Below are 10926 nucleotides of genomic sequence, written 5' to 3'. Positions count from 1 at the left end.
ACTCACCAACTCTTGCACATGAGGTCCTTTCACCCAAAACATACCTTTTCTGGTATAATTAAGTCACAAGTTTTACGATTTCATCGAATTTGTACAAGATCTTCTGATTTCAACCAAGCCTGTACGATTGTTTTCTCAAACTGAAAGAGCGTGGGTACTCTAAACGATTTTTACGAAACATAAAAAATACCACCTTAGCACAGATAGCAGCTAAAAACAGACTTTATGCCGAAGTACCTCCCGGTTTAAGAAGTGCTCCATGTTTGTCCAGTAGATGCAAAACATGTCCCTTTATATCAGAAACTTATTATTTTGTAAGCAATTCTACGAATAAAAGGTAGCCGATCCAGGAACATTTAACATGTGAACATTCGAATGTAATATATTTAATTTCATGCAAGAAATGCCCCAAACAATATGTAGGAGAAACTAAAAATAATTTACGAACTAGCTTTAATGCTCATAGGTCAGACATCAAATTAAAGAAAGACAAACCTGTTTCTAATCATTTCAACCTCGACGACCAATCAATAGACGATCTCACCCTAATCCCAATTGAGCGTATAGAAATTTGATTGCCCGAAGATGAAACTACCAAATTCCGTCAATCTAGGGAAGCCCATTGGATTGAGACATTGAATACAGCAAGACCTATAGGACTAAATATTCATCATAATGTAGGCATAGCACCCTTTGTTGTCCCGTTTAATACAACCAGCAATCGAGCAAGCAAGATAGTTCATGCCCACTATAAGAGCCTTCAAGAGAAATTCCCCCATGAAAATGATAGTTGCATATTCAAAAAATAAGAACTCAAATGATAATATTGTTCACAGTAAACTAAAAACAATCAGTACTTAACAGATACTATACTTTTAGTTATTTTTTATAATTTCAGATCAGAATAAGAACAGTAGAAAACCCAATATCAAGACCCTTAATCCTAATTTCTAAATAAAGTGTCTGTTCCACCCTAGGCCTGTACATTTGGGAAAATCAAACCCTCCCTTCCCCGAAAACTTAATATAATGTCATCAGTATTTTCATTGACATCTCGGGAACACATGCGAATTTCAAGCATGTTCTCCTGGAATATTGCTCAAGGTCATCGATTTTATGTTCGAGTTGTATTTTCTTATTATTTAGCGTTTGAAAAATTTGATTGTCAGGTTCCAGTTGGGTAAGGTAATGAAAATGTTCAATGAATCACCTTTTTCTGCAATTTAATTAAAAATTCGGCTGAAGAATCCATAGACGAACTCTCGGTTTTTTATCGTTTATTTTTGTCTTTACTGTTTGGCTTGTTACGTTGCATAACGATCAGAATATTTTTAAATGTTAATATTTCGGATTACGTTCTGGGTCTTCAGAAACAAAATTCCTAAGCAAGTCCGACCGTTTTGAAAAATAATATTCTACTGTAAATATTGTTAATTATACAGGAGCAGCAACGTAGATCATCATTCCATCATAATCTGTGTTTCTTTTATATTAAAGATTCACTGACACCATAATTAAACTACTACATATAAGACAGTACACAAAATAAAAATATTTATTGTTTACAACATGCCCTACTTGCTTAGCCAATTCCAAAGTTAATCGGTTAATCAGTTGATGCTACAGTTCTGAAATATAATCCTCTCGATTCAAATTGACACAATATGAACCTTTATCATTCTTTTTGATACCAAAACCAGAGCAGTTGGTAGAAAGCCACAGGTACTGGACATTTTAGTATCTGTTGGTGGCGTGCTGGGATCAGTTCATCCTTTTGTGAAACCTTTACATTCATTGCAGATATTTTGTGGTAATTGTCTAAATTGGCCCGAACCACAACTAACCGTGTAATGCTTTACCTTAGCAAAGTGCCTAACATAATGCACCAGGGCGCGGTAATAGGGAAATTATTCCATAGGTTTGCCTTTCTTTCGAGCTGTATTAATGTCACTACTGATACTTGAGAGATCATACATCAAAATGAGGAATCGGGCAATAATTCTTTGACTGCATTAGTCACCTTTCTCATATCATGGAATGTAGCGATTTGATTGGATTGTACCAGTCTAATCAAACTTTGATCAAACTTTCGTTTTTTTTTCAGCTTTTATTTTTAATGTGGCCACTTCAATTATTGTCTAACGACAGCCCTCTTGAACGTTCGTCAAATTAACCTTTTGACCTATTTTGATGATATCTGCTTTTACCAATCAGCACTGACGTTTAGTGTTAGGATAGTTTAAAATGTTAATTTGACTCGATAACTTCTGCTTTAACCAGTCAACTTTCTACCCTGTCCCGCGTTGGCGTTTTGTGACACTGTGTTTATCAGGTTTAGTTCAAAAGGTTAATTTGACTAGATAACTCCTGCTTTAACCAATCAAATTTCTACCCACTCCAGCACTGGCGTTTTATGGCTCGGTGTTTATCAGGTTAGTTCAAAAGGTTAATTTGACTGGATGAAGTCTGATTAAACCAATCAAATTTCTACCCTCTCCAGCACTGGCCTTTTATGGCTCGGTGTTTATCAGGTTAGTTCAAAAGGTTAATTTTACTGAATGAATGTCTGTTTTAACCAATCAAATTTCTACCCTCTCAAACACGTTTTGTGGCGCTGTTTTTTTTTTTGTGTCAAAAGCTTTATTTGACGAACGTTAATAACTCGTGGTTATATTAAAAAATAAAAGGTAATAAAAAATGGAACGAAAGTTTGTTATAGTTTTATTTTTCTATGACTATGATTGTACAGGAAAAGGTGGCATAGCAGTCAAGATATAGGACGCAGTTAGTTATAGCAGTGAAGAACTACCCAGCTAATCTATCTCCATATCCTCTATCGATATTTACTATATTATATATTGACCTGATAATTATATAGAAATGAAAAGATTTAACATTTCTCACAGGAACTCGCAGTCTAACAGGATATAAATTATTATTAATATAATACGTAATACATGAATTAAAATGACAATTTGGATGATAAGTCAAGAATCACCACAGATAACATGGACAAGGTTTCAAAATCTAATTTATTTCGTGGCCAATTACAATTATATTATAATTATAATACAGTAAATTGATAAATGCTTAGTATATAACTAAAAAAAAAAATGTAGTTTATATTTAACTATTTCTAAATAAAAAATATGTTGAAGCATATGAAATAACAAACTAAACTTGTAAGTGAAAGCTCTCTACATCGGCATTTCACTCAACCAATTATTTCTTGTGCAGTACATAAAATATAAATTTTTTGCAGCATTTAACTAATCTATAATATATACAAATACAAGAAAAGCACTTAAACAATTGTACTTACAGCTATCTTAAAATCAAAATGGCGGATATAGCACATCATAGGTATTTATATACAATTGGATTTCATTTTCAATGATTCACATCATTTCAATTTTTATTCCCGTAAATTTTTATGATTATTTCACATAAGATTATAACAAATATATCATATAAGGGATTCTTCAGTCGATGCAAAAAAAAGTGTTACATAACATAAAACCTTAACAAATATATTATAGAAGTTATCTCCAGTTATCTTCTGTCATACAAAAATAAGGCTTTAACAAATATATTATAGAAGTTATTTTCAGTTATCTTTAATTTTATCTAACATAAGACTTTTACAAATATCTCCAGTTATCGATTGTTCTGTAATATAAGGCTATTAAATAAGAGAATTCTTCAGTCGATCCCAAAACAAGTGAATATATTCTATATCATCATACCAAGTTATATAAGTAGTTGTCTTTAATAAAGCATGAAGTGAATTGCTCATATTTTCACTGTCAATATCTTCTAATAAAACTACACTTAAAGGTTCTATAACTCGATTTAAAACGTGTTTCTGAGCTAAAGTCATTTCAAATTGACACCATTCACTTCGAACAAAATTATTACTTAATATGATTAAAATACGACGACTATTTTCAATCGATTCTACAATATTATCTATAATCAATCTACCACCCTGGAAATCTCTTTCATGTATACAGAGTTTTATGCCCACATTACCCTCTAAATGTGGTACCAGATGATCCAAGACCCATTGGTCTGCAGCAGAGTATGAAACAAACACATCATAGAGGTACTGTCGTTCCGCCATATTGTTTAGGAGTTTAGGTTGATGTCGCCAGATATAAATATGATATTTGATAAACCATCTATATTTATAAACAATAGATACTAAGATAAATAAAAGAAGTATAACACAACAAACACCAGTTATTGACGTATAAAAAGGACTGTTCTTTATACAAACTCGTTCAGTCATATTTAAACAGTTATATCCAAGTGGAAAAAATTCAAATTTAGTATGATCTGAATTAATCCACTCAATCAACCAAACATTGTCACAAATACATTCAACATGATTATATTGAAGCGCTAGTGTTCTTAATTGTGATCTAAATTTCATAGGAAACATCTCTTTTGATATTTTTCTTAATGAATTCTGACCAAGATTTAAAGTAGTTAATTTCGTGTTTTTATCAAAAAAGCTGTCTTTCCAGTTTGATATCCCGTTCCCATACAATTTAAGTTGTTGAAGTTTGGTAAAGTTTTGGATGGATTTTGGTACTTCATTTAACCTGCTCTTTGAGAGATCTAAATATTGCAAGGAGGTGAGCTCTGATAAAACTTGGTCTAATTGTGTACAAGTATGACTTTTGTGGTCAATCAAAGTATTACCAGAAAATATTAAATTTTTGATATTCTGACAGCCACTTAACGCCAATGGATTAATATTTTCTATTTTTATTTCATTATTAAATAATACTAACTGTTCAAGATTTGAATTATTAAAAGAATAGTCTTTAAGTTTAAATGTTGATTTAGAATTTTTCTGTTGTGACACACTGAGGTGTTTAAGAGAAGGTAAATCTACGAAAGATCCAGAATTAATCACTGATATACAATTGCTATCCAGAATGAATTGAGAAAGCTTTTTCAAACAGTTCATATATTGAGGAAAATAGTCACAAATAGAATTATAACGTATATTTAAATCAGTCAATCTAGGGAAATAAGATATACCGTGACAAAAATTAGGAAGTGATCTAATATTATTTGAAACTAAGTTTAATTCTTGTAAATTTTCCATTTTATCCATTACAATTGTCTCGATTTGATTCTGTTCGACTCTTAAAATGTTTAGATCCAGTGAGTTAAATTCTGTGAAATTTAGTTTCTTAAGAGAATTGTTAGATATGTCAAGCTCAGATAAAGTAAAATTATTTTTGAATAATCCTTCCGGTATAGATTGTAATCCAATCTGATGTAATTTTAATAAATGGTAGGATCTATTTTTCAAATCAGAAAATAAATTAAACAAAGAATCCGTTGTCAATGGATTATCGGAGAGTCGTAGTTCTTGTAAATATTCTAAAAATTTAAAACTATTAGTAGTAATATTTCTGATATTACAATTTTGTAATCTTAACCCCTGAAAGTTTCTTAGGTGTGTTATATTGGTAAAAGTATCTTCATCGATCACAGGGAGATAATTATGATCAAAAAATAATTGAGTGGTCCTACTGGGAAGTAGAGGTATATAAGTTAGATTCGTATTACTACATTTTACCACATGCCTACTGTGCTGTAAACATTTACACAGTTTTGAACTACATGCATCCTTCTCACAATTATACATAGAGTAAAACACAAACAATAGAGCAAGCACTAACAATCTTACACTATTCATCATTATGTATGAGTTACCTCGTTAGTTTATGCACTGAAAGTTTATATCATTACACGATTTACATTCTTTCGTAGTTTCACACTGTCATCCAATAGTAATCGAAGAGCAAACACTTGTATGTGGTCCACAATTGGAAACATTTACGGTAGGTTAAACTCATTCAAAATTTTCAAGTTGTTCTACTCTTCTTCTGGTATTTTCCACTTGATTAAACTCTAAAGTAGGATATCTGTTCTCCTAACTAAGCTTAGATGTTCACTTTCCACTTTACAACAGGATACTAAAGTCCGCCAAAGTCTTCAAGCTTATACTGTAGGTTACTAGATTTTCACACTCTTTAAGGTTTTAGAGTAAAATACTTGTTATCTACAATATTGAAGCTTACACAAGGCCATACATTTTTTCTGCAATAATTGAGAAGGATGTCTGTTATCCAAAATCTGCACTATAACCTAACGCTGTAAGAGTACACAACATTTTCACCAAATTCTTAAAGGGTATAGAAAGCTATTTAAGTTAAATGTTTCCTTTCCGTCCCTGTATACGTTAAAGATCCCTCGACAGTTGGAAATCGAAAAAGAGCAGGCTAATGCCACTGTCCTGGCAAAATTTCCTCATGGCACCCTGCATGGCGTTGCCCGTCTTCATTAGCCCACAAGGTGCAGAAGAATAGGACGTAAAATTCCATTCATTTCATTTTTATCCTTTCCGTCGCTTTATATCTCTTCAATGAGTCACGGTCACGTGTGCTATCATGATGTCATACATGTTAAAATATTACCCTATTGACAATCATCTTGAATGCAAGTACATCTAAACAAGGTTCAGTCAGTAATAATGCAATATTACACTATGGCTTGTTGAACTTTTTAAGCTTACATGTTTCAATTTGTCTGCAATCTTCAAGCTTATCAATCTGAATAATATACTAAATTGTTTCATTTCTTTTTTTTTCTTCTGCGGATAACTCTACTTGCTACGGGTTTTAGGCGTAGTGAACTAGAAAATGAAACATCAAGTTCTGCATTTTAACCATATTACAGGCTTATCTACTATGTTTAGGCTCATATGGTATCAGTTGTATGCTATCTTGAAATTTGGAAGATTCAATGCGTCTGTGTAATTGTCATATCTGATACAAACAAAGGGTTATACAAAAGTATCAAATTTTGTGGGAATCTGTACTGATTGTACCTGATTGTACATATGATTGAGTAAACATGTGATTAATCTTATTAAAATTAGATTTCGATTTCCTGATATTTTGCGCCCCCAATGTACAATGCAGACGAAAAATACCAGATAACAAAAACGAATAGTAATTGTAATCTAATTTGAAATGTATTGACATTAGATAGACCCTAGCTATGACACACTTAGTTTCATAATACAAAATATTTCCCTGAAAGAAAATCAACGTGGTAATAAAAGTGCGATAAAAGTAGTCCTTCACCTCCCTATCCTACAGTTGATTACATGTAATAAATATTCAGAATGACACAACATGAACCTTTGTCACTGTTTTTAATAACAATGATATCGTAATTTTTAAGTAAGGTTTACGCTTCACGATCTACTATTCTGTGAGATTTGGCTTCTCATGCGTTATGGATTTGTTGTTTGGCTATTCATACTTGCAAATACTTTCCATATGGATGGCGGCCTGATGTGGTTTCCACGTGGATTTAGGAATAAGCATTTTTCTAGTACCACGCGGATGGTGGTTTCGAAAAATATATGTGCAGCTGAGTTTACGTTGAAATCGTTCAATAGATGTTCGAAGATAATCAAGGTTGGCTACCTTCGGTGTCGGAATAAAGTCCACGATCTGAATGCTGAAGGGGTTTGAGAATTTTTACGGCTCAAGGTAACTTCAGTTCGGCCTAGGTACGAGGTCCGGTGCGGATTAATCGATACAAACGAAAACACGATTCGTTTCTTCTATTTTCTACTTTATCGATATTTGCACCTTAAAACTGAAAATATTTGGACGATAAGTAAATCATTGGGAACGTTATTGTTGGTAAGTTGACATATTCCTTTTACAGTGAAATCCCCATATTTTTGGATTTCAAGAGCTAAACAAATTTTTTTCACAGAGTCTACTTAAGCATTATCAAAGTAACAGTAATTTCTTAGCCAGAAATCTTACCCAGTTAATAGATTATAATATTATTTTAGAACATTAAATTTATTATTTAATTATTCTCATCTGTTACTTTGCCCAGTTCATTAACAGCAGCAAAACTATCAACAGAAATGGGACTCATTTCCAAAGAACAGCTTAAATAATTTTCCACTGAATAAAACTCATGTCAAGATGCAACTACTAAGAAAGGACGTCATTATTATTCAGTTAAATTATCCACAAACAACAAAATATTCATAGCTGGCCTTAAAGTGAACTACGTCTTAGAATGAACATAAATTTAAGTTCTCAAGAATGGTCAATATGAGTCAACATCAGAGAACTTACCTAGTGTTATAAAGTTACAACAGAATCCCGGGAAAATTGGAAAATTTGTTACGGGATCTTACAGTTTTGATGGTCGAGTTATTCGTACACCAACATCGTCAGTCTCTGTTGGTTCACGAAGACTGAAATTAGAACGAGACCAAATGTGTGCAATAATTTATTTTGAATGCACGTGCGCGCTCCACTAATCAGCAGCCGATGTCTGCCTATATGAATCAAACCACGCATACGCGTACAGATCGACACAACAGCTACCCTGAACGTACGACCGCTTTATTTTATGTACTTTATATCTGTGTGATTTGTAATTACTTGTATATAAACTTAGGATGCTTATTATTTCCACCACATACTCCACTGCAGAGACGAGTAAGCTCCTCTGCTATATAGCGATTCCGCTATAAATACATAAAACTAAGTAATGGGGCCCACCATCGTAATTACTCGTTAGGTGGCGCGCGTGTACTTCAAGCTTACTTTCCCGAAAAAATGCATTTCGAGATTTAGGCTGAATGAAGTTGATCAGAAGAAAAATTTCTCTGTAGACTATGGTGAGTATGACTGTCATTCGCCGATAGGCCAATTCCAGAAACTCAAAAGTACTGATTTTTTTTTTATCTTGTAGATATTTATTCAACATAAATTATACAATTATACAAAATATTACAGTATATGAAAAACTAAAACATGTATCTCACAGTTATTATATAATTAAAATCAAGATATACATTAATATCACAGATGAATACTCCTTAATGGAGTTAAAATACGGTAAAATATTAATAATAATACTTAATATTTACACTATTTCCATTATGGTATGGAGCTTAAAAAATATTACTGTAAGGCTTCAAATTGTGACAATGTTTCTCTAAAATGGGTTAACACGTAGTATAATAATTAAAAACTTGATTAAAAAATCATGAAAATTTGAAAGTTGTATATGATAAAATGAAAATGATGTTTCTTAAATGCGGAAGTACCCCTATTGATGGATCTTTACATATGAAACCGAAAGTTGTAAAGATCCATAAGGATATTTCTTAAAAAATGAAAAACGGGGTTAAAATATTGCTCTAGTAAAACCTAGAGCGTCGTCTGCTAGTGTTGACACAACATATAAAGGAATGTGTAATGATGATTAGGGCTATAGAGACTGGTCCATACTGCTAAATTAAGATGGTGAGTAGGTTATTATAAAATGTTCAAATCTATATACATTGTAAAATAAATATAATAAGTATATTATTTATGTATATTTAACAATAAAATGCTAAGAAAATTCAATATCAATTGTATTATCAAGGGTAATGTTGATAAAACATGAAGGTAGAATAAACTTTTGAATAAAAGTATGCCTAGGATAAAATTGTTTTAAATATATTAATGCACTGGCTAAAATATTTTTATAAAAACAAACAAGGTCTATATTACAGTCGGGATTGTCTATACATATATTTCTGTGGATATAAATGGTCTGTCTGGCACATGATAAAATTATATTTAAAAGCTCATTGGGAATTGATTTATTAGATTGTAAACCAAATAAAACTAGAGCCACTCGTGGCACAGAGTGGGACTTTGCAAATGTAGCAAATTGCAAAAGACCCCGAAAAAATCAACCTTCCACGATAATTAGATCAAGCGCAAGAACAGTCTAAAGTTGAGAAATTTTCATCTTTTAGAAGATTCTTATACCGGAAGTAGACGTCAGACCTTACAAATGAAAGTATCAGCATATATCCAAGGTCAATGACCTTTGATCTTGAAAAGGAGAAGGCCTAAAAAGGTCAAGATCAAGAGATATACGCCATTAAAATTTCAAATTGCTAACGACTATCAAACCAGAAGTTGACTTACGACAGCAAATATAAAAGTATAAATAGATAGCCAATGCCAATGACGTTTGATCCTACAAAGGTCAAGGTCAACAAAGGTCAAGGTCAAAAATTGAAAATTTTGAATTTCCAAAACCTGTTCCTTTTTTTGAATTATGAAGCGGAAACAACCAAAATTCTAAGACAAAGTGGCTCAAAATATGAGGTAATTGTGTAAAAAGTTCCATTTTGAACAAATGTATACTTTGCGAGTTATGCCCCTGGCCAAAAATGTCAATAATGAGTAATTTAACCCGGAAATGCCACGCCCAACTCAATTTTTTTTGAATAAGTTAATCAATATTCAAAATGTTACGTTATGTTCCAAATGTCAAGTTCCTACATAATAGAGGTCAAAAGATACAGGTCAACAAATGTCAAAAAAGGTCAAAATCGAAAAATGAAAATATCCAAATGTTAAAACCCGTTCCTTTTTTGAAACTATAAAGCTGAAACAACTGAGCTGTTAATACATACTGGCCAAAAGGATGAGGTAATTGTGTGCACAGTCTCTTTTTGAACAAACGCATCCCATGCGAGTTATGCCGCAGCCCCAAAATGTAAACAATTAGTAATTTAACCCGGATGTGCCACGCCCACATAAGTTTTTTTGTCATAGGTGAATTCATATTCAAAGTGTCTAGTTATATTCCAAATATCAAGGTTCTACATCAAATAGATCATAAGATATACATATACCAAGCTCAAAAAGTCGCAAATATTGTAAAAAAAAAAAAACTCAAATTTGAAAAAATCACGAATTTCAATTTTGCTTTAAAAAAACGATTGTTATATATCTATGTAAAGTACACGAGAAGCACATTAGGAAACCGAAAAAATTTACTCTCTAGGTT

General features: G+C 32.1%; 1 protein-coding gene across 1 annotated transcript; it reads right to left on the bottom strand.

Moving 5' to 3' along the window:
- Positions 1-3685: 3685 nt before the first annotated feature.
- On the bottom strand, positions 3686-4291 carry LOTGIDRAFT_122604 (hypothetical protein; the record flags this gene model as incomplete). The annotated part of the gene is made up of 1 exon (XM_009060256.1): positions 3686-4291. The coding sequence occupies one exon, from the start codon at positions 4289-4291 to the stop codon at positions 3686-3688; it is 606 nt and encodes a 201-aa protein (XP_009058504.1).
- Positions 4292-10926: the final 6635 nt, after the last annotated feature.

This window comes from Lottia gigantea (assembly GCF_000327385.1).
Source record: "Lottia gigantea unplaced genomic scaffold LOTGIsca_41, whole genome shotgun sequence".
Taxonomy (NCBI): Eukaryota; Metazoa; Mollusca; class Gastropoda; family Lottiidae; genus Lottia; species Lottia gigantea.
Note: the sequence above shows the minus strand (reverse complement) of the source record. Positions and strands in the feature narration are given on the sequence as shown.